Consider the following 22,443-nt stretch of genomic DNA (forward strand, 5'->3'; position numbering starts at 1 on the left):
CCAGGACGACGGTAAGGCAGTGCTCAGTGAGACACACATGTAGATCGCATTGAGAACCGATGGTTTGTCGCGATGGACGACCCATCACCAGAGCCCAGAGATCTAATCAGTTGAAAAGAATCTTCCCTCACGGTCGAATCGGTGGCCCCACGTTATAATCCTTGACCGCAGATGCAACTCAGCGATGGTTCTGTACCTGCATTAGGGTTAACTCTTCCAGGCAAAGGCAGAGTGGCTGTGTCTGTTTCAAGTTGAACAAAACAACCATCGCTCTTAGTAAGGAGACACCGAGCCCTAAGCCAGTCTCGCTTTGCTTTTACAATGTAGTGTAGGCTATGAGATAGTAACATCTGATGATGGCGCATCTCACCAACGCCGCTCTAATTTGCCCTGACCTATGTGACATCGTGAATCTCGGTTCAGCAAGCCGCCATTCCTCAAGCTGACCCCTAAGGAGGATTAGCAGCTTTCTTTACAAATGTTACTAGTAGTATTTCCGGTAGGTACAGTCATACGCCAACCAGAGTTATCATGTTTACCAGTAGCCATTCGGCATAAGGTCAAGTAGCTCAACTTGATTCGCAAAGAATCCCATAATGGTAACTGTTCTTAGCTAAACCCATAGCAAGCAAGGGTTGTCATTGGCCGAGAGGGGCATGCTGGGTCCGGCGTGACTGGCCAGGAACAGCGGATAGATTGCAGCTAATCCTTGACATCCCCCTGAAAATACCACTCCAAGATCCAAGACATCCCAGCTCGGAGCCGCGCGCTCTGTGCTCTCGACTCGGTCCAACTGCTGTGGAGCTCAAGACATTTTCGACTTCACTCTAATCCCTAGCGTGCATTCATCCGACTTCTTGCCCTCTGAAAGTTATGCCATGCCTTTTTTGGCTCACTTTCTCCTGGCTAGAGGCCACCCTGCCGGCTGACTTTCTTGATCCTGGAACAGGGGCCAAGACGTTACAAGACGCAGGTGTAACTATTGTTAACGGCAGTACGAATTATTCCTATATTCTATCATGATATGATAGAAAATGGTTAATTCGTTGTTCGACCTCGAGCCATGGCTTGTAAGTGAACTGCAAATTATTCCATGCCTTGATCGTGTACTTGGACTGCTCTAGAACCTATTTTTACCTAGTGGAATACCATTTGTAAAGGAGCTAAATTGAGTGGCGTAGGTCTCGAACCAAGTAGCAATGGGGGATGGGTAAGTACCAAATTAACAATATCGACCGTGGAATGCAGTACACGATTCCTCCATGGGTGCTTAGAATAAACAACCCCAGCTCGAAGCCAAGAAGGCTCGGGTCAGGGTCCGCACTGCGACCCTAATGGGTTTCTCGCCAAACGAGTGGCTCCTAGTAACCCATCATGAGATTCTATATATGTAGGATGCTCTCCTCCTCATCTATCTCGAGAAAGACTTATTCTACATCATCACTTTCTTTCCTCTTAAGGTAGACATCACTGTCGCTTATTTCTTTTCCAGAAGTCAAGGTCATTCGTTTGCTTGCTTCTATCCATCGTTACTTTTCCTGTTATATACAGTCGTTATAAGAATAACTTCGTTCGCTCATACAGCAGGAATTATTTTTACCAACTATCGTCTACTAAGGATTGAATTTATATCACAATGAAGAACGCCGTATCGTTCGTCGCCTTGGCTGCCGGCCTCAGCCAGGTCACAGCCACCGGCTTCGGATTCAGCAACGCTCCCAAATTCAGCTGCCCGGATAACACCAACAACACCTGTACCCCCGATTACGAAAACGGCCTCGACTGGTCCGATCTTCCTACCGGTGGATTCGATTCTTACAAGGGATTCCAATGGAGCGGCTTCACTTGCGCTTCGTCTTTCGGCAAGCGGGATGAGCTCACTGGCCGATCTTTCCAGAGCAAGTGCATTACCGGAAAGGCCACTTCTAACTATGGCAGCAGCCCTAAGATCAGCTGCGACAAGAGCAAGGGTGTTTCTAAGACCTCTATCACCAGCTTCCAGGTCTCTCCCGAGTTCGACTGTGACCTAGAGTTCCACTACTCCATGCCTGATGGATCTACTTGCAAGCACCGATCTGCCTGCAAGTCCTCCGGTACCGTTGTCCAGAACACCCAGTGCGGTGGTGCCACCGACGTCACTGTCGTCTACCCTTCGCAGCCTTCCAAGCCCAAGGACTCTTGCTCCTTCGGCATTCACTCCATCGGCTTCGACTGCACTGGCCCTAAGCCTTCCAAGCCTGCCCAGAGCACCTACAGCGTCAGCACCGCCACCTCCGCCAGCAGCAAGCCTACCAAGTCTGCTTCCGCTTCTAGCTCTGAGGTTCGCTCCAGCTCCAGCGTTCCCGTTGGTTCTTACTCTGCCAGCATTCCTTCTGCCAGCGCTAGCGCTAGCTCCAGCTTCTCCGTTATCAAGTCTAGCTCCTCTGCTGTGGGATCTAGCTCTTCAGTCGTTGCCTCCAGCTCCGCCAGTGTAGCTTCCAGCTCTGCCAGCGTGGCCTCCAGCACCTCTGTTGTTGCTTCCAGCTCTACTGTTGTCGCTTCCAGCAGCACCGCGGTTGTCTCTTCATCCTCGTTCTCTGTTACCAGCTACTTGACCACCTCCACTGTTTTCACCACCTCCGTCCAGACCATCACTAGCTGTGGCCCTACCGTCACCAACTGCCCTGCTCACTCTACCGCTCTTACCACCGTCACTGTCCCGGTTTCCACCACTGTGTGCCCCGTTACCGAGACCATCGGTGTTTCTACCCCTGTTTCGTCTGTTGTGTCTTCCGCTGTCTCTAGCCCCGCTACTCAGGCTACCGGATACCCCACAGGACCCGCTGTCTCTTCGCCTGCCAAGTCGTCCTCTGTGCCTGCTGCTTCCGGCGTTAAGTCTACTCCCGTTGCCTCTTCCGTCACCTCGCCTGCTTCTTCCCCTGCTGGCCCCGCCGAGACTCTTCCTTGCCCCGGTGTCGTTCCCTCTTGCTTGAATACCTGGATGTTCAGCGTTGGCTGCAAGGACAACACCGACGCCGCCTGCTACTGCCCTGACGCCAGCTTCACCAAGAACATCTTCACCTGCATGTACGCCTATGGTGAGTCTGACGAGGTCATCTCTGAGGCCATCAGCTACTTCCAGGGTATCTGCGCTCCTTTCGTCGGCAGCAACCCCGGAATTGCCACCGGTGCCCAGACCATCACCTCTGTCCTCACTGCTACTGCTCCCGCTCCTACTGGTGCCGTTACCACCATCCAGGTCGCTACCACTGTCGTTGTTCCTTGCACCAACGAGGCTGGCGAGACCATCCCCAGCTCCAGCAGCACCGTCACCGTCAGCACCAGCCTGACTGTCCCTGGTGTCATCTTCACCACCATCACCTCTGGCCCTAGCTCCACCGGTGTTGTCGTTGTCCCCGGCACCTACGCCGCCACCGTCCCTGCTGCTACTCCTACTGCCGCAACCGCGACTGCCACCAAGCCCGCCGGCAGCCCTGCTCCTTATCCCGTCGCTGGTGGTTCCTCCACCCTCGTCACCGCTGCCCCCTCCGGCACTGGTGTCAGCCGCCCGACAACATCGTCGCCTTCATCGGCGATCGTCACTGCCGGTGCCGCCCACGTCGGTGCCGGTATGGGTCTTATCGGCTTTGCCGGTATGATCGTTGCCGCCGCCCTATAAGCCAGCACTTAGCAGCAATCGGCAACCAAGCATCTAGGTTAGAGCATTAAAAAACCAGCAAGCCTTGCAGGCAAACAAAAACCGATTTCCTTCTCTGTATTTTAACATGACCAGCGCCGTCACAACATAAGATTCTTACGATCCTTACGAAACGAAACAATTGCATATTTTTTGGGGAACCTGGAAAAAGACCGCTTTAGGGGGCTTCTCTTTTATTTTAATAACCACCCGGCACACAAATCAAAGGTCATTGTAACGTGGTAGCTCAGTAGAGGTTTCGCCTCTTTCGTTCCCTGTTTCTTCTCTGTGACAGCGAGGATGGTGACGAAGAGGTTCGATGTGGCTCAAGTTGGGGGCTCGTATGTTAACCCGTATGATGTACTCCAGCTGGGGCGAAGAAGGGATGTGTGTAAAAAGCGTGGATGGGCCCTGTAGTAATAGTAATACCCCAAATGAGAAACTCGCTGAGCTTGAGAATTATCTATTTTCTGTGTTCTTATCTATGTGTGCTTGTGTATATCCTTGTGTTGTAATATCAACGGTTTGTTAATTCTGTAGCCAAACTTTTCTTTCTCAAGTCAACTACCTAGGCAGGTAGGTTTAGAAGGTCTCTCTTCCATACAATCATCGACACACCTATGATATAATAGGAGGTATGCGAACTCATATATGACGATGGAAAGTTGGCTAGGGGGAAACTTGGGAAAGTAAGGTAATATGCTTGGTCCTCTTAGACACTGTCTACCTGCCTACCTAGTAACGCAACTTTCTACAGTATGGTATAACTACCTACAGTTAAATGTCATATGTGAGAAACTGATTGTATACCTACCTAGTTTTCTTTTTACCGCAACAAGTAGATACCTGCCCAACAAAAGAAGATGCCAATATATAAGGAGGGCATATAGCCCCTGACCTTGGTTGAATATGATCTAAAAGCAAAATACTATCAATAGATATATCATACCACTATATAAAGTGTAGATAAATATATGCGCCTTGAGCCAGTGCGACGTATTATTTAAGTCTTGAGAGGTTATTTTGATAAGTCTTCCTGTGAGTTCAAATACACTGGGCAGCTCGCACTATGACATTTTTACTTTACGGATGCCAATATGGCACAGTATGTGTCATTGTACAGTACCTAGATAAGATGAAATATCCAATATACGTCAAAAATATTACTAGAGATAGTCAGTTATACATAAAAATGGAAAAATTAGTTAGAGTTCGCACCTTCTCAATTTATTAAACATCCAGTCTAGTCACTGCCTCAAATGTGTTCAACCCCCTTTCCTATCGCGTTAATGACACTCAATGTTAGGTAGTAGCTGCCTTCCGTCAGAGGAAGTTGCGTTTTGAATTATCTATGGTCAGTGACGACTCACAGATTGAACAGTGATCCACCCGTCTGATCTTAAGTTTCCAATACAAAATAACTACTAGGTACTAGGCACTGTGGATATCTATCTCGACTTTCATCTTAGTATATTTACACCACTTCCACCACTTCCACCACCATTATCACTACACCTTCTTTACTCTTCCACAATACTTTCAACTTAAATACTTTCTACAGATATCCGATATTATTCTATCTTTTACAAACGATCCTACCATCATACAACCAATCACTCATCAACATACCCTTTGTTATTATCCATAAAACATCATTACTAACATACATTTCTTCACAATCATTCACAATCACTTACAATAACGTATCTAAATCTCCAGCCTACTGTCCATTGCCTGTCGTATTGAGCTTTTGCCGATACAGGTGATAATCGCCGACCTACTTATTCATCAATACGTTGTCTTGCCATTGATCCAGACGCTTGGTTGTCGCAGGACACACACAACATCGCCGACATACCCCCAAACCCTAGTACCGAATACCTTCTTATCGTTCACGTATCGTCTCTTTCTCCGTATTGACTCCCATCCTCTATCTACCTGATCGCCAATAGAATATTTCATCGTTGCCGCACCATGGCTCGTACCGGTGGATTTATCATCGACCTCAATGATGATCAGCATCCTTATTTTGAATTGTCGAAGCAAAATAGCGAATTGCCGTTCTTGAGGATCCTACCACCAGATGTACGTATCATAACTCCATCCCATCTTCAATTAGCCCTAGAAAGTTTAACTCACATACCTTTGAGGTCCGTCTCATAATCTACGAGATGCTAGTGTATAGATACAGCCCAATCAATCCCGTCCAGGTTCAACGTTATTCGAACAAGTTCGGCCTTGAACACGAGCAAGGATATCTAGATCCGCGATTCACAACTGTATACCTCGCTCAGACATGCCGCGCTATCTATGTTGAGATTGAAAGGTGGAATCCATTATACAGGGTCAACACATTCCAGTTTTCGTCCCAGCTACGATGTTGCGAATTCTTGGCAGCCATCGTGCCACGGAAACGCAAGCAGATTCGCCGGCTCATCATTGAAGTTGAAGGAAACCCGATGGGCGCTGAGCCGGTCGGAACAACATTCACATTAAGCAAGGAGCTATTGGCATTGCTTAGCCAGTGTGATGGCGTTCACTTTAACATGCTAAGGTTGTTGATGAACTTCAGACCGTGCGCTCAACCAGCGGCTCTGAGAAATATCTTGAACCAAAGTAAAGATCCTGTGCAAAGACCGGGTCTACATTACATGTGGGAATTGCCTTTCTTCACACCTGAGATGCTTTTCGATTGCATTGATGCAACTCACCGGACTGTAATACCTTTAGGCAAAGAAATAACTAACGCATGTAAGTCAAAATTTTTATAGGGTGGAGTAGAGGCTTTTTTCAATGAGAGATTGCTGACTTTATGGTATTGTAGTGAGAGCACGTACGGCCCATGATATCCCTCAGTGGTTCAAAGCAATGGCCGGAAACAACCGACTCCTGGAAGATGCAGTCGCCGCCACCCGCATCCAATTCCCAGGAGAGTTGCGTATAACGCTAGATAAAGAGAGTAGTTCCATCGGTTCGGTAGCTTCCAGAACGCGCGCAAAGTGTGGAGTTCCTAATTCCGTAGGTATCGTGGAACGTGAGATCACTAGATACAACGTGGAAGGCATTTTAATTAAGGACATATATATCACCAACATCAGATGGGCTGGGGCGCGCGTGGAGTGTGAGGTGGCCAACTTGCAGAATTGGTGGGACAGGAATTGGGAGAATCTCACTGCCCTCTTGGAGCCACGACATGACTACCGACTCCAGCAATTCTACCGTTCCCTGATTTCTGGTTTCAGAAGGAAACAGCGTCCTCTCAACGAGATGGAGGCCATACCATCTCCACATTATATCTTCAAGATAATTTCAGATATCTTGTCTCCCGAGCACTACAGCAAGAGAGCCGGCTCGGGATGGTATTCTCGGTTGGCTTGGAGCTCGCTAACGACGGAATGGGATTCCTTAGCCCAGCAAGAGGGCTCCGAAACGGAAAGAGAGAAAGAGAACTGATCAGATCTTTTCGTGATGCGAATATTTCTGAATTATGGATATACTAAGAGGGAAAATATTTAAGGACGATGGGCATATTAACGGATCATACGATGGTCACATAGCACCGTTATTAGCTTAGCTTCGTAACCATATACATGTACTTTGCGGGCCATCTAAGGGCATATGGAATAAAAAATTAGTTGCTTTTATACAGCTTATACAGCTCTTGATTCATACGGCATAATAGTGGTGTTACTTACTACTAATGGGATCCAAAACGGGATTGCCGTACGCCTATAATATATCTATTCCTGCACCATCATAAAACGTAGCAAAAAGTCCATTATATTCTGCTTGGCTTATTCTGCAGCAACGAAGCTCGCCGCTTCTTCCAAGGAGCCGCTACTATGAGAGGAGTCCTGCTCTAAAAAGATGTAGACGGGCTGCCAATCGGAGCACGTTCTCTTACACCGGCTAGGGATCCGCGTCCGGTACCCTTTGATACGCCGCGGTAGTTGGGAGACGTCGATATCAGATCGGAAGGCTAGTGCCCAGTGGTTTCGGTTTGTCTGCGTATGGTCGTGTTCTGCGTTAGATCGTGATTGCTAGTTTTCCGGGGGGTGTACAAGATGAAATAGGGGATGCATGTGGATTCATGGAGAAAGAGGGCGATTTAAAGAAAAGGTATGGGGTAAAGGGGTTCTCCCAACTTACACAACCTTTTCGCCGCACGATCCCTATGACCGCTCCCTCCCAATCAATCCCCTGACTTTCCTGTTCCACGGGGTAAAGTCCACACCATGGACAGCAGTCCCAATCATAGCAATTATAGAGCTGCTCACCGCCCTTATACTCGTACTCGTACCCATCACCGTAGCGGTAATGTTGAGAGGAGGAGGAATTGGGAGAGTAGTCGTAGCCATAGGTGATGTAGATGACCTGCGGTTTTCCGAGGATGTTGCCCATCTCTGCTCGCAATGATCGGATTTTCGGGCCATCGACGTCGACCGTACGCTGGTGTGTTGGAATTGCCTATATGTATGTCTAGGCATTCTAGCCTACGGTAATAACTTCTTCCAAGCACCAGAATGGCGGTGGATAGGATACCATGATTCAATATCGCCGAGGAGAAGGGATTTTAAGAAGATGATGAGAACGAAATGCCATAATCCACCCCTTCCAAAAAAATGAACGCAATCATGAGTCACTAAATCACACAAACGGCCACAAAAACGAGGCTGAAGGGCCGTTGTCGTGATACCTCCACGTACATACGGATACCTACGTGCTTTGGTGTTTTGGTGCTTGACAAACGTCACCTCTAGCCACCACGAACCGTGGCACCAACGAGATCTCGCGAAGTCGCGCCCCGCAGTCCACATCTGAGTAGCAACACCACGTACTCAAGATACGGTATAGTGCCACCTACCCGGTGTGCGGCCAAGGTAGGTAGGTAACCTTACTCAGGTAGTCCATGTCCGCGTACATCGTCTACCGCATCCATCCGAAGGAAGCCCTAAATAGCATAGGTAATACAGCCATGCATCTTCATCGGCGGCATTAGATCAACGACCCTACTGCATCGGTATAGTTACGTGCCTAAGACGTTGAATCTTACCCCTTTAACGATGCCCCTGCAATAGGGAAGGCCCAAGGTTCGATTCCCAGAGATGACGAAGATCTTTTGGTCTGAATTGGAGTGGCGAGGAGATACTCAATACCGGGAGGCGCAGTAATTAAGAGCCGATTAACAATGCTGAAGCTGGGCGTTTGAAAGTTTTGCTTTTTTTTTTTTTTCATTCTTACTGTGGCCGGACTGTAGTGGGGAAAGCCGCTCATTGCTAATCTTACCGGTTCAATATCCCCTGTCTTACACGACGAGCATCTACTACTTACCACAATACGCATAAATTATCTATATGGGAAGAGTAGGGGATATTGGGGCATATTAGGTGGCTTATGGGTGACGTAACATGATCAAAAAGACGAGCAAGAAATGAACTTGATACCATAGCATTTCATTAACCTATCCTTCTCTCATTTCGATGCATTATCATGCTTATACGTACATACAAGAGGTAGTAGTCTCCGTAAAACAAAATATACTACTCAGAAAAACGCCGCCGCCCGCGAGGTCGTCAAAAGCATTAACGATGCCCTGGTTTATTACGAATTCCTTCCTTCGTCACCCGCAAACTTAACTCATAAGAAGCCCTTGGTAAGACTTGGCGTTCTCCCGTGCCCGATACTGCTTTTTCTCTTCGGTACCTCGATTCCTGTTCCGCCAAGACTTGCCGTATCGTCCGCATCACCGTTCGGACCCATCCCATTCCGCCAGGCGCTAAGCCTTCTCCCTCCTTCCTGAAGGATAGGAGTCCCGAGTCTTACACTGCCGTTCACGCTTCCCCTCTCCATCCTAAGATGCTTCCAGCCTTCCAGCTCGCGCTCTAGCCGTAGAGTCTTCTCCTTCTCCTCTCTTAGTTCTCGTTCGGCCCTACGAGCGGATAATTGGTTATCGCTTTCGCTAGCTTGGAGTTCGTCGATCGCTTTTAGTAGCTTGTCAACCCTGTCGCGCAGTCGAGTTACGTCGTCGTTGAGTTGCACTGTCTGCTTGTCCTTGCGCTCGATCTGGGATTGGAGATCCTTCACCGTCCGGTCGACGTTGCGAACTGAGCGTTGTGATTTCGATCGCTCGTTTTCTTGAGCCTCAAGTTGTGATTCGAGCTATTGTGGAGATGTAGTATTAGTGGCACGCCTTGTGAGCTTGCGGAATAGAGAAGATAGAGGTCGTTTTTGAGGCTGCAACGGTGGCATCTCGTTTGGACGTTCACATTCGGGTTCGGGGTCGGGTGGTGTACTAACCTCCTGGATACGCTTGTGCAAGAACTTGATATCCTGGCTGCCGCTGGAGTATCCCTTAGTCTCTAGATCGACGAGGCGCACTTGCACTTCATTGAGGCTCTTCTCGAGCGCCGCTTTTTGTTTCGCTAGCTCTGAACTGCTTTCGCGTTCGGCCGTGATTTCTTTTTGCACTTCGGTGGCGAGAGACTCAGCTCGTCGCATCTTTTCTACTGCAGCAGCAGCAATATCTTCCTGTTGAGCTAGGCTGGATTTCAGTTCCAGGATTTCTTTATCAGTATTGGCAGCATTGCGCAGCGCGGGACTCTCGCTCTTAGCCAGATCCTCAAGTCCTGCCTTTGCTTCCTTGAGTCTGGCTTCAATGCTGGCTTTCTCTCTCGCAAGAGACTCACGCTCGGCAGTGATGTCATCAACAGAACTGCGGAGGGTTCGGACTTGAGAAAGGAGGGATACGACCTTGCCTTGGGCTTCGTTATGGGCGCTGACAGCTTCGTCACGCGAAGAGACGACGTCTGCAAGCGTAGCTTCGAGGCGCGACTTCTCTTTCGACCATGTTGTGCTATTGAGAACCTCGTCATCCCACTTGGAGCGGAGGTCGTCGAGTTCCTCGCGTAATCGGGCAATTTCGGATTGCTTGAAGAGCTTTTCCTCTCGGGCTAGGTCGAGTTCTTTGGTTAGCGTAGCAAATTCCGCCTGATACTTTTTGCGCGTTTGCTCCATGCTTGATTCTTTGTCCTCGAGGTCAATAGCTCTCTGGTTTCTATAGTCTTCCAGTTCATGTTGGAGGCGCTTCTTTGCTTGTAGAGCAGCTTCGAGATCTGTGGATATATCCTCCAACTTCTCCTCAAGACGTTGGTTCTGGCGAAGCATGTCTTCCATGCTTCCATCGGATTTATTTCGTTGAGACATGATCTCCGCATAAGCATCCTCAGCTTCTTTGGCCTGGGACTTGGCGAATTGTTCGGCCCGCGTCGCCTTCAGAACAGCAATTTCAGCTTGTTCTAGTTTGCTGAAATATTCATCCGCGCGACCCTTGTACATCTCGAGGCTTGAAGTTACATCCGCCAATTCGGAGCTTTCGGCATCAAGTCGGATTTGTAGATCAGCGAACTCTTCGAGTAATTGACTGCGACTAGAAGCTTCCTGCTCTCGGGCTAAAGTCATTTCTTGCAGATCAGATTTCGCGTCTCGAAGCTCAACCTCGAACCTCGCACGTTCGTGTCTTATCTTTTCGAAGTGCTCCTTAACATGTGCTAGCTCGGCAATGGCGTCATTGTGGGTATGAAGAAGTGCACGTCTGGATTCCTCTTGGCTATTAAGCAGATCAAGGATTTCTTCGTGAGATCTAGTCTGGATATCCCGTACAGATAATTCGCCACTCCTAATTGACTTCTCTAATTGAGAGACTTTCTTTGACGAGTCGTCGAGCATATCATGTAAGCGGCTATTTGCCTTCTCTAGCTTCTGTATACGGCGAACGGATGGGCTGTCGTCAAGATTCGTCTCTAGCACCGGCAGTGTTATGCGTTCAAGCTGGCTCTGGAGATGGCGGTTTTGCATCTGTGCTATCTGGAGCTGGTTTTGTAATTCTTCAACCTCGGTCTTGAGATCCTGTTTATTGTTGAAGCTGAGAATGTCTGCCGTACGGTCTGACCTAGCGGAGTCCGGAATCAGATCATTCTCATTGGTGACACGGTTGCGGGTTGGTGTGGTGGTGTTCGAATTGCGTCGTCCATTGAATTTGCTTCGCTTTTGCGTAGGGGACCCGTTGAATGGAGCCTCGTTAGGGTGCATCTCCTCTAGCCTGGGTCTTACAGGCGAATCTCCCCGGTTTGCACGTAATTCTGTCAGCTGCGCTTCTGCGTGTGTCCGTCCCGCTGTCTGAATACGGAGGTTTTGCTGCAATTCCTCGATCTTCCTAAGCATATCGAAGTTTTGACCCATGATCTTATCATGACTTGCGTCACCCTGAGCTGGAATTGAGATCTCAGGGTCAACAGCTTTTAGAACACGCAGCATTTGTGCTCGAAGCTCTTCCAATTCTTTGTCTCGAGAGTCGACGGTCGTTTGCATGGCGCGTATAGTTGATTGGGCTTGTGTCCGTAATTGGCGCTCAGATTCGATGGTCCGATTTGCCTCGGCAAGTTGGATCGTGTAGTTCGATGACGCTTTTTCGGCGTTGCGGCTAGACTTGACTTCACGTGCGACCTCGTGGTTTAGGTCTTCAATATTGAGTTGTAACTTCTCAATCTTCTTCTCGAGCCCAGCTATGGTCAAGGATGAATCTCCAATTTGCTTATTGAGCTTGGCGTGCTGTTCTTCCATCCTGGCTTTTTCGCGTTGAAGTGTCAAAATCTGCCCCCTCGAGGCTTCGCTGGCTCTCGACGAGGATCGCGCGATTTCAAGCCCCTTTTGCTGTAGTTTATTGAGTAAGGCACGGTTGTCGTTCTCGGATGCGGTTAGACGTCCTTTCACAGTGACCAATTCACGCTCGAGGCGTTCTTTAGCCTGGTCGTTCTTAAGGCCGTATTCTCCGGATGAGATCATGAACTTGTTGAGATCCTCTATCTCCCGATTTAACTTCTCACACTCACCTTCGAACCAGCTTAGTCGTTCCTGTGTTGCGTCAAGGTCTTTCTGTAAACTGGCCTCTCGTTCACGAGCTGCGCGGGTAGCATTGCGTTCGCCTGCTTCTTCCGCATTCAAGCGTGCTTCTTCCGCTTCGCTTTTCGCTACCCGCAATCGTCGGATTTCATCGCGGGCTTCGTCGCGTTCCTTTTCTGCAGTTGATCGCGCTTCCATGGTGCGTCGTAGAGTATCTTGTTGTAGGTAGAGCTCTTTCTCGATCGTTATCTTCGACTCCTTAAGACGGTCATGTTCTTCCTGCAAGGCCTGGAACTTATGTTCAGCAAGGAGGGCCACGTCATCTCGCGACTGGCGCTCTCGGCTTAAGTCCATCTGAACCTTATACAGCTGATCTTTCAGGTCCTTGATTTGCGACTCGAGTACTTCGCGATTTTGGTTTGCCTGGGCATCCTCAGAGAGCCTTGCTTGTAGCAACTGTTTAGCATCTTCCGCCTCACGCTGGAGCTGTGAATGTTGTGATTTCATGGCGACCATTTCGGCCTGGACTTCGCGAAGACGATCAGCTGTTCTCTCTTTCTCGGAGAGTAGCGACTTTCTCTGCTCTTCAAAGCTGCGTTGCTCCATCTGAAAGTTTTTGTTATCCGAACGAAGAAGAACAAGCTCGCTTTCCTTCTTCCTTATAAGCTCCTCATAGTCCGTGGAGGTCTTGGATAGATCTGATAGGTGTTGCTGTGCTTCGCGATGTTCCTTTGTAAGTCGTTGTTCTCGTGATTTGAGGGATTGCAATTCCTTTTGGGTGGCAGCTAGCTTGACCTCTGCGTCTTGGTCCATTTTAAGAAGCTTGCCCTCGACATCTCGTAATTTACGGTCTTTCAGAGACAATTGGCTCTGAAGCATCTTAACCTCATCCTCTAGCGCAGCCTCCTGTGCGCTTCGATCAGCTTGCTTCTGAGATAGGTTCTCAATCTCTATTTGAAGATTAGAAACTCGAGTGTTTAATTCCGACTTCTCTTCCTCGAGTCGAGCAATGAGAGCGGCAGCTTGTTCTAGCTGAGCTCGGTATCTATCTACCTCGTGCTCAGCCCTCTTCTTTGCATCGAGAAGATCATCAAGTTGATTTTCAAGCTTCTCTTGGTCGTCGATGGCACCCTGCAATTCTTCTTCGAGCTCGGACTCGCGAAGCTGCAAGCGCTTAAATATCTCCTCCTTGTCTAGCGCCAGTGCTCGTTCGCTCTCCAGGGTCTGCTGTGTTCGCATTAATTCTGCGTGGCAATTCCGTCGTTCCTCTTCAAGTCGTGTGCGATTTTCCGTCTCTTGACGCATCTTATCATTCAACAGTTTGATCTTTTCGTCTCGTCGCTTCACTTCAATAGCTGTGCGAGTCGCACCCAGTAATGGCTTCATCTTAATAAGAAGCTGCCACCATGGATTCTCGCAAAGATCAAGATACACATTGAAGTTTCGTTGGATGACTCGAGTTGCTTCCGTGCGGTACAACCTTTTAAAAGCCATACGTCGTTGGATGTAGCCACGAGCAACAGATTGAAACCGAGACATTATCTCGGTGATCATTGCATCACGTTGCTCTTCTAACTCGGCAAGCACACCAGCTCGGAAAAATACTTTGGTCAGGCCGACACGGAAAAGAGACTTGTCTATTCCCAACCTATCCAGCATAAATGCTGCTGCCGCTTGTCCCTCCAAGTATCCTTTTGGTATGTCCCTGCAAAGAACCTCGTATCGTTGTCGAAATTCAGCAAATGAGAGTCGATTGGGAAAGCCAGTTCGCGCTATCCTTATACCCTCAAGGACACCATTGCATCGTAGCTGATCAAGGACGAGTAGTGCATTGAATTGTTTCGGTCGTTTCTTGTGATTGGGAAGAATACATCGAACGAAATGGGGATGGGTAGAATGGAGTTGAGACATGAGACTAGATAATTGCTCTTTATGTCTTTGCGCAACAGTTCGAAACAGTCCCTTCTTTACCCTACTTCGAGAAGCACCAATATCATCATCGTTATCGGCGCAGTCCGCGAATAGATTCGCGACGTGCTTATCTGTCGAAGCAGCTAGTAATCGGGTTACATTGTCATTCAGGGGATCCTTGTTCTTCTCTAACCAGCTCTCAGTCGAATATTCGACCTCGGCTGCGTAGTGGGTAAGAATAAACCCCTGGCGAGCTCCGGGCCGCGATGTACGGTACTTGTTGGACTTCTTATCCCACAAAGAGTTAAGCTTTTCAGTGAAGGATTTGTCTGTAGCCTTCGGCATGACGCTGTCTTCGTCAAGACACGAAAAAATACCAATGGGATTTGATAGCTCGATGAGATCGATAGTAGGCTGTAAATCACGGCCGAAGTCGATGAATTGCCATTCAATTTGCTCTCTCGCATACTCCTCCTGCTCTAGGACGAACATGTGATGATTAAAAAACTGTTGTAGCTTTTCATTGGTGTAGTTAATGCAAAGCTGCTCGAAGCTGTTCTCTTCGAAGATCTCGAAACCAGCAATATCAAGGACGCCAATAAATTTTGAGTCATCGATTCCTAATCCCGTCCGGTCGAGCTGGCGATTGATTCTCTTCACAAGGTCCCCGAAGCCTCGCTCGTAGATACCCTTTGCTAGGGCATCAATACCAAGACGTACTTGTTCAGGAGTTTGAACCTTCTCCACCCACTCACGCCCTGCCTTGACTTTAGGGTGGAGCAACCCTTGTAAGAACGGATCCAGAGGAATTCCTAAAAGTTTACATACTCGAGCAGCTACCTCCTTGGCATCTGGGGCAAGGCGCGCTTGATCGGCCATGCGACTTTCCTTGACCACGGTGACGTTACCTAAATGTAAAACTGCTGCAACAGTACGTAAGATTGCGTCTTGCTCCTTTTCGGTAAAGCCCATTACGCTAAATGCTTCAAGTAGCGAATCCCATTCATCAAGATCAGAGACACCAGCTATCGTATCGTGCCCTTCACGAGTATATGTGAAATCCTCAACTTCGAAACCATCAAGCAGGAATTCTTGCTTCATTTGACGACCAGCACCCTTCAAAAGCTGGTAGAAGACGTGATAATTTCGTTCTTGGGAGTTAATGCGAACAACTCTAGACTTCTCTAATAGATACCAGTCTATGAATGCACCAGCAATTGCTCCATTGCGAGTGAATTCTATGCGGATGAATTTTCCGAATCGAGATGAATTGTTATTCCGTACGGTTTGCGCATTACCAAAAGCTTCAAGGATCGGATTGGCTCGTAGGATTTGCTGCGAGAGGGTGGAATGTTGTCCTCTACCTTTAGTGGAAGAGTCCGAGTGAGCTACCGCGGCGAGATATTGGATGACTTTCTTCGTGTTCTCAGTCTTCCCTGCACCGGATTCACCAGTAACTAAGATACTCTGGTTTTCGCCTTCATCGACTAAGTTTCGGAAGGCCTCGTCAGCCATGGCAAAGATGTGTGGCTTCGTATCCTCTCTATTTCGACCCTTGTACCTATTGACGAACTCGTTCGTATATATCGGTAGGGGGCAGTAAGGGTTCACGGTGACCAAGAACAAGCCGGAATATGTGTATATTAAATCGGCTTGATATCTCATGTGAAGGTTGTGGACAACAGACGCTTCGTTCAGGTGCGTCAACTCGGCCATATCGTTCGCCTTGTCGAATTTGGCCGGATTAACCTTGTCTACGCTCTCGCTATCGACTTCACGTTGCTACGAGTATGAATCAGTATATCTGCCACCTCTATGCAAGATACTGGGACTTACGCTGCCGTCGTCACATTGTACTAATATGCGGCCTTCCCCAAGCTCTTCGACTATCCAACCCTTAACGAAGGCGGTCTGTGGGTCCTTAAGCCAGACATATCTTTTGCCGGAGAAGTCATTTTCTCCCTCGATTCCTTTGACAGTGTCGAGGCTCCTTCGCATTTCTTCAGTCTTGATAAACGACGGAGCGAACGTGGTTGAATTCGGAGCAGCGCTCTTGGAATTGACCCTATGGTTTCGAGGGCCATTGGTGCCAACGGGTACGAGGTTCGAGGCACCTATTGATGCTTGCGATTGAGTACGATTATGTGAAGGGGGTGTAGGGGCCCTCGATAGAAGGGCAGAGGGAGAAGAGAAGATGGCGGATTTCGGTCGACCAAGACCACTCGAAGCCGGCGAGGGTGAAAGAGAATTCTTCCTAGCGAAGGGATTGTTGCGTTGTGACATGTTGAAGGCGATCAATGTCTAAGTTCTAGTTCCAAAGGGTATAATGCGATATCATGCGCCCCAGAATCAATTTCATTAGAAAGAATTCCTGCAATTGTTTTCGGGGCCGTTATTCAAAAAGCTACCACATCAATCGCGAAAATCGGGGATAATTAGACACAATGCCATAGAAAAGCATTGGTTATGGTTCGTAGGAAAAGAAAATGGTAATGTTAAACGAATGGAGCGAAGTTAATCATTTAGGTATTCGTCCTAGAAAACTCGTTCCTTCTGTTTTTGATATTTCTTTATCGATGACGATGTTGCAAACCGCTGGTTCTAATTGTTGACATCCATGCAGGAGCGACATGGCAACGCCCGTGGTTGAAGTAAACAGTGCTCGGGCTTGGCAGGATTAGCGTATCTTCACCGTGCAAACCGTGGGTCTGGTACTAAAGATACGTGGTGAAAGGTACCCACAACAGCCACTCGTACATGTTTTTCGGATCCACTGCGGGAACCTTACCATTTTCGGATAAGAGGTCTACTGCGTAGGAGAGCTTGGATACCGGATTTATGTAGAGCCGACACTGTGGATACTCAATTACATATATGTAATTATTCCTAAGGTTTAGTAACTAAGTACCTAGGTACTTGAAAGAACCTTGCTGACTTATTATGTAATCATATAATCCACACCCTGCCCTTGTTCTGATCCATTCATACGGCATTCCGAAATCTTGCAGAAACATACAATTCTACCGAAACGCGATTTCGAGGCAAACCATTCTTTCGCATTTTTTTCCCTGAAAGAAATCTTGGTCTTGCATCACCGTCTTTGATCTCGACCGTCTCGAATCAAACTAACTTGCAAGTATTTACGATTCATAGTCCCAGATTTTTCCTTGATACGGATTAATCTGTTGATTTGAAGCATACGCGTCAAAAATCTTGCAATGTTAATATATCTTCACACTAGTCACATCCATATATTCACCTCTCTGGCGTTTAATTGACTAGGCCGGTAACGTATTCACATTTTGCGACAAGAGATCACGTACGATATTATTTAGGAACCTGGACTATTGACTGTTCTTGGTTACCACGTTTTCGAATTCTATCCCGTCGCTTGACACACGACAAGTATCCCTGATGAATCGCGTCTATCCCCTCCACGATGTCTAAACGACCATACGAATATGGCTTCTATTCTGGCCAGCAAGGCCAGCAACCTCATTCTCAAGCCCCGTCGCCTTTCCCTCAATCGTTCAATCAACCACCCCCAGTAAATCCTCAACAACCTCCATATGCCCCTCTTGGCAACTATGCGACCGTTAATAACTCCTATCAATATAATGCGAGCAGCATACCTGGGCTGGGCATGGGTAGTTTTCAACCATCTATACCATACGGATCTGAAAAAAATACACCATGGAAAGCACAATCACAGACTGCACCCAACCAGAATATTCCTGCTCAAGCACTCGAATTTAACCTCCCTACATCATCTAAACAAGGCGAACTGTCTGTATCGTCCCATGAACAAACGAATCATTCTCTTGAAGAAGGCGAGCTTAGCGAGGGTGAGTTCGAGGATTTGTACGAACCGAACGATGCGGTTGATGTTGCCGTACCTACCTCGTACCCTAGGCAACCCAGTGCGACGGAAAACCCGAATGGAAGTGTGGGGGATGCCGATGGCTCCTCGATTTATGATGGCACAACACCACAAGGTGAAACGGCCATTAATAGTGCATCTACATCACTTCCCGCCGTCGAGCAAGAATATTCTCCAGGCGAAGACTGGGAGCCTGATGACCAAGAACGCGAAAGGTCGGGTTCTTATTCCCCTTATCTGTCTCCTAGAGAGATTCAGCGTAGGGCATCAGTGAGCAAGCCCGTATCTTACGGGCCTAAGCGTAAGTTGTCATACATCTTCGCGTTCGAAATAAATCTAACCATTAACAGCAGCCTCAAATATCCAACCTTCGCTACAGTCTCTACCGGGTACTCTACCCGGTATCAACATGCCAACCTCGGAGCGATCAAAGACTGATACTAATCTACCAAATCGTGCCCCCCACCGAGGATATGATATGAACGACCATGGCGCTGCTCCTGCTGCCCCCGTAGGGGATTCTTCGCTGCTTTATTCCTTTCAATCTGTGGCAGAAGCAAAGAAGAAGGCACAAGAAGCTATCCTTGGGTTGTGGCCACTAAAAATCCGGTATCAAGATTATATTGAGGAAGGCTTCGATGAGAAGTTGATGAAAGGCTTGTTCACGGATTTGGGCTTAGAAGCTTCTATCCCTAAGTCTTCTACGGTGCAAAAGTCGGCCAGTGACTCGGAGCCTCCAAGTGCTCCTAAGTCTACCAAGGCCGCTCACGAACCAGCAGCCACCAAAGACCAACCATCAGCTACACCAAACTCAAAGCAACCTCTTGTCGCTAACTCTGTTCCTAATACCAGTAAAGATGACTCAAAATCGGCCCAAAAGACAGCTGCTGAGGAGCGCAAGGACAAAATTGCCCGAAAACTGGCGGCGAGAGCACAGAGAACTGTACCAATCGTCCAGCCTTCTACTACGGCTCCGCCATCTCAACCCGCTTCAGCTAATGCGGACGTAACTTCACCTGCCAACATGTCGCCGGCTAAACCGAAAACTCGAGCTGAAAATAATGCCATTCTCCATCAGAAACTTGCCGCGTTGAAGAAAGCACAGGAAAAGGCAATAGCCGATAGAAAGTTGGCAGTTGAAAGCTCAGCCAAACCCGCAACACCCCCAACCGCGCTCACAAGTAATCCTGACATCGCCCATGGGCCTAAGGCCAATGAAGAATTGCCCTCTAAACCCTCCGTAGCGCCAACTATAACTGCAGAGTCGAGTGGACGTTCCATATCACGTTCTGCATCTACGGGGAAAAGTTCACCTAAAGAGGCAGGTATTCCAGGTCTATTCCTAGCGACCCAGCCAGCACAGCAAGGGAGCCGCAATTTAAAACGACCAGTTGCTTCGGATTTTGATAGTTATTCCAGTCCCGCTGGGACACTGAAGCGATCGCGTACCCAGGAGCCGTTAATAATCGACGTTAGCGACGACGAAGATGTGGAAATGGACATTGGTTCACCTATCGACGAGCCTAGTTCGTCTAATGGAATTACCAATCAGCCATCAGGGCAAACCCCTCTTGGAGCATTCCCGCCATTATCTAACTCTCCTAGCTGGAAGCAACGCTCCAGTCCTGGTTCAAGTGCTGTTCCAACACCGCCAGTGCATGGGGTTAAGCTCAACCTACTTAACAAGCGTATTGAAGAGGCGAAGAGACAGATTGCCGAGGCTGAAGCCAAGAAAGCTGCCAAAAGAGTTATCTCTCAATCACCTCAGGCTCAGCCTTCATCAGCATCTACTACGCCACGGAAGATTTCTGAGGTCCCGGAGACGTTACAGAAGGCTAAAAGAGGCAATGTCGAGAGGCGCGATAGGATTGTAAGTTTCGAATTGCCGAGCATCGACGCCGATCTCCAGGAGAAACAGGAGAGGCTCAGACAGGCTGTTGCGCAAGCAGCACAGCTTGAGTTCGAGATACAGGCGAGCATTGAGGAACGAAGGAAGCTAACGGCTGAGATGGAGGAGTTGGCAGATTCTCCAGGACCAATAACTCCTGAGACGAGCCTGCAAACTCAGTCCGTTCTTCCTGGTAGGTTACCTCATCATGTCTTTCATGTGGATATTAACAAACGCGAATAGGTACAGCGACGGCAATTGAGTCTAGTCATGTTGAACCACAGTATCCGAATGATCAGGAATTGAATACCGAAGCTGAAGACGTACTCATGTCCGAGAGCCAAGACATAAACAAGCCAGAGCAAAGATCAACTTTTGATGATGTCCAGCCCAGTCTGCGATCATCTCGAGCCAGCTCTTCAGCAGGCGATCAGCATCCTGTCACTACTCAATCACCACATAATCTTATTATAGCTGATCAGGTATTATCAGCCTCGCCCAGCAATCAGCGCACGCCGTCTGAGAGTGCATCTGCGGATATGATTCTAGAAGACAGTACGACTGATCCTAACGCCGTGTCCGGGGCCACTGAGATTCGAATAGAAGAACAAGACCACGGGATGGCAGGCATCCCGGAGCAACTATCACAGGTCTCATCCCCAAGCAGTGATGGCTCATACAGGCCACAGTCAACCCCAATCTCCCCTGTTCGTGATACTCCCCTTGAGCCCGAGAATCTTCCCCCGAAGCCTATTTCGCTTCAGGAGGATGACGTTCCATTGAATGATGAACTACTTACTCACGACGTACTCGATGATGCTAATCCATACCAACTGTCACACGATCTAATTACAGAGGCGAGGGGAAAGCCTAGCGGAGAAGTACAAAAGAGCTCATCTCATGAGCACCTGTTACTAACCGATACGCAGGATGAACTTGAACAGAAACCCCGATTGGAGGATCTGTTGTCTTATCACAGTCCTCTCGGGTACTTCCGTGCATATAGGTTCCATCCTAAATACTTTGATGAGGTGGCGGGTGGCCTTAAGTCAATGACTTATAGCTCTCGGATTGATCCCATGCGACCAATTTGCCCACGTGTGTTGGCCGGAGAGCAATGCCCTAATGGAAATTCTTGCGAATTCCAGCACTTTGAGAGCATGGTGCTTCCCGGTGAGTCCTAACATCTGCCCCCAGACGTTGTCATTCCTTTCTGCGATACATCCCCCCCTTTGGATAACTGACTTCATGGCGTCGTGGTTTAGATGCCGAAATTATCACGCAGCTTGGCTCCGCCGACATGTTCACCGGAGAGACGAGAAACCGATTCATCGAGGGCTTGAAAAAGGTACTCAACGATCTGAAAGCCAACAAAGTTAAGGATTTCGACCGTATCACAAGAGCTATCGTCAAGCATAGGCAAGAGTTTCTCGAGGACAAGTCCAAAGTGTTGCCACTCGATGCTGGTACCAGCTAGGCAACCTCGTAGTTCACGCATACAGCTATCCCCCTATTTTATACCGAAAGATCCCTTTGTAGTCCATACCCATCCCTTTCATTCCTCGCGACCTTTTCGTACGTATTACATCAGCTGAGTGGACCATTACTTTTACGTGGTTACCTCAGCCTATCTAGTCATCCGTCTCCTTATGGGGCGTTATAGCAGTGTCCAATATCTGATAAGAGATTTCGACAACCTTACAGGCTTGGAATCTGCTCCTGGCCACCCGATACCCATAATAATTTTGATCAGAAATCAGGTAGCAAGAAAATGCAAGATCTACCTAACAGGGACGACGGTAGATGAATCTTAAGGAAGGGATTTCAGGTCATGTCATAGGCCTGGAACTGGAAAGAGAGAAGCAAGAAGCAAGAAGCAAGAAGCAGAAGAAGATAAGAGAAGCTATTCGCAACATGATGCGAGGTATCGACTAGTCGTGGGGTAAGGCGTGTATGCATTTCATCATCCGTCTAGTTACAACTCGCTGTCAAAGAGATGGCCACGATAAGCTGTGGAGCCATATTGCCGAGCATTTGCTTTTCGCATTACCAGGTCACTATCAAATACCTACCTAGGTAGCCAATTAATGGACGAAACGCTTCCCGACGATATATTTCTCATCGATGCTTCAATATGGAACTGTGATTATTTTCAGCCATCCGAAAAAAAAATCAATTAATTCGTAAATC

General features: G+C 48.2%; 5 protein-coding genes across 5 annotated transcripts; 3 read left to right on the forward strand and 2 right to left on the reverse strand.

The window, feature by feature from the left end:
* The first annotated feature begins 1,330 nt into the window (after positions 1-1,330).
* On the forward strand, positions 1,331-4,138 carry GGS22DRAFT_166544 (uncharacterized protein). Its single transcript, XM_047961868.1, has one exon. The coding sequence runs from the start codon at positions 1,637-1,639 to the stop codon at positions 3,656-3,658; it is 2,022 nt and encodes a 673-aa protein (XP_047817813.1). The 5' UTR covers positions 1,331-1,636; the 3' UTR covers positions 3,659-4,138.
* Positions 4,139-5,650: 1,512 nt separating this feature from the next.
* Positions 5,651-7,159, forward strand: GGS22DRAFT_195112 (uncharacterized protein; the record flags this gene model as incomplete). Its single annotated transcript, XM_047965619.1, has 3 exons — positions 5,651-5,761; positions 5,827-6,427; positions 6,501-7,159. The coding sequence occupies 3 exons, from the start codon at positions 5,651-5,653 to the stop codon at positions 7,127-7,129; spliced, it is 1,341 nt and encodes a 446-aa protein (XP_047817814.1). The 3' UTR covers positions 7,130-7,159.
* Positions 7,160-7,237: 78 nt separating this feature from the next.
* Positions 7,238-8,401, reverse strand: GGS22DRAFT_28349 (uncharacterized protein). Its single transcript, XM_047966699.1, has 2 exons — positions 7,826-8,401; positions 7,238-7,680 (listed from the first exon to the last, which is right to left on the reverse strand). Exons 1-2 carry the CDS (start codon positions 8,075-8,077, stop codon positions 7,471-7,473), a joined length of 462 nt encoding a protein of 153 aa, XP_047817815.1. The 5' UTR covers positions 8,078-8,401; the 3' UTR covers positions 7,238-7,470.
* A 6,833-nt stretch (positions 8,402-15,234) lies between these two features.
* Positions 15,235-17,129, reverse strand: GGS22DRAFT_166579 (P-loop containing nucleoside triphosphate hydrolase protein; the record flags this gene model as incomplete). Its single annotated transcript, XM_047961869.1, has 4 exons — positions 17,109-17,129; positions 16,322-17,011; positions 15,476-16,267; positions 15,235-15,416 (listed from the first exon to the last, which is right to left on the reverse strand). Coding segments are annotated over exons 2-4 (1,262 nt in total), but the record flags the coding sequence as incomplete, so codon positions are not given.
* Positions 17,130-17,489: 360 nt separating this feature from the next.
* On the forward strand, positions 17,490-22,362 carry GGS22DRAFT_166583 (uncharacterized protein). Its single transcript, XM_047961870.1, has 4 exons — positions 17,490-18,666; positions 18,716-20,446; positions 20,497-21,426; positions 21,519-22,362. The coding sequence occupies exons 1-4, from the start codon at positions 17,925-17,927 to the stop codon at positions 21,728-21,730; spliced, it is 3,615 nt and encodes a 1,204-aa protein (XP_047817817.1). The 5' UTR covers positions 17,490-17,924; the 3' UTR covers positions 21,731-22,362.
* Positions 22,363-22,443: the final 81 nt, after the last annotated feature.

Source organism: Annulohypoxylon maeteangense, assembly GCF_022496945.1.
Source record: "Annulohypoxylon maeteangense strain CBS 123835 unplaced genomic scaffold GGS22scaffold_11, whole genome shotgun sequence".
NCBI classification, from domain to species: Eukaryota; Fungi; Ascomycota; class Sordariomycetes; order Xylariales; family Hypoxylaceae; genus Annulohypoxylon; species Annulohypoxylon maeteangense.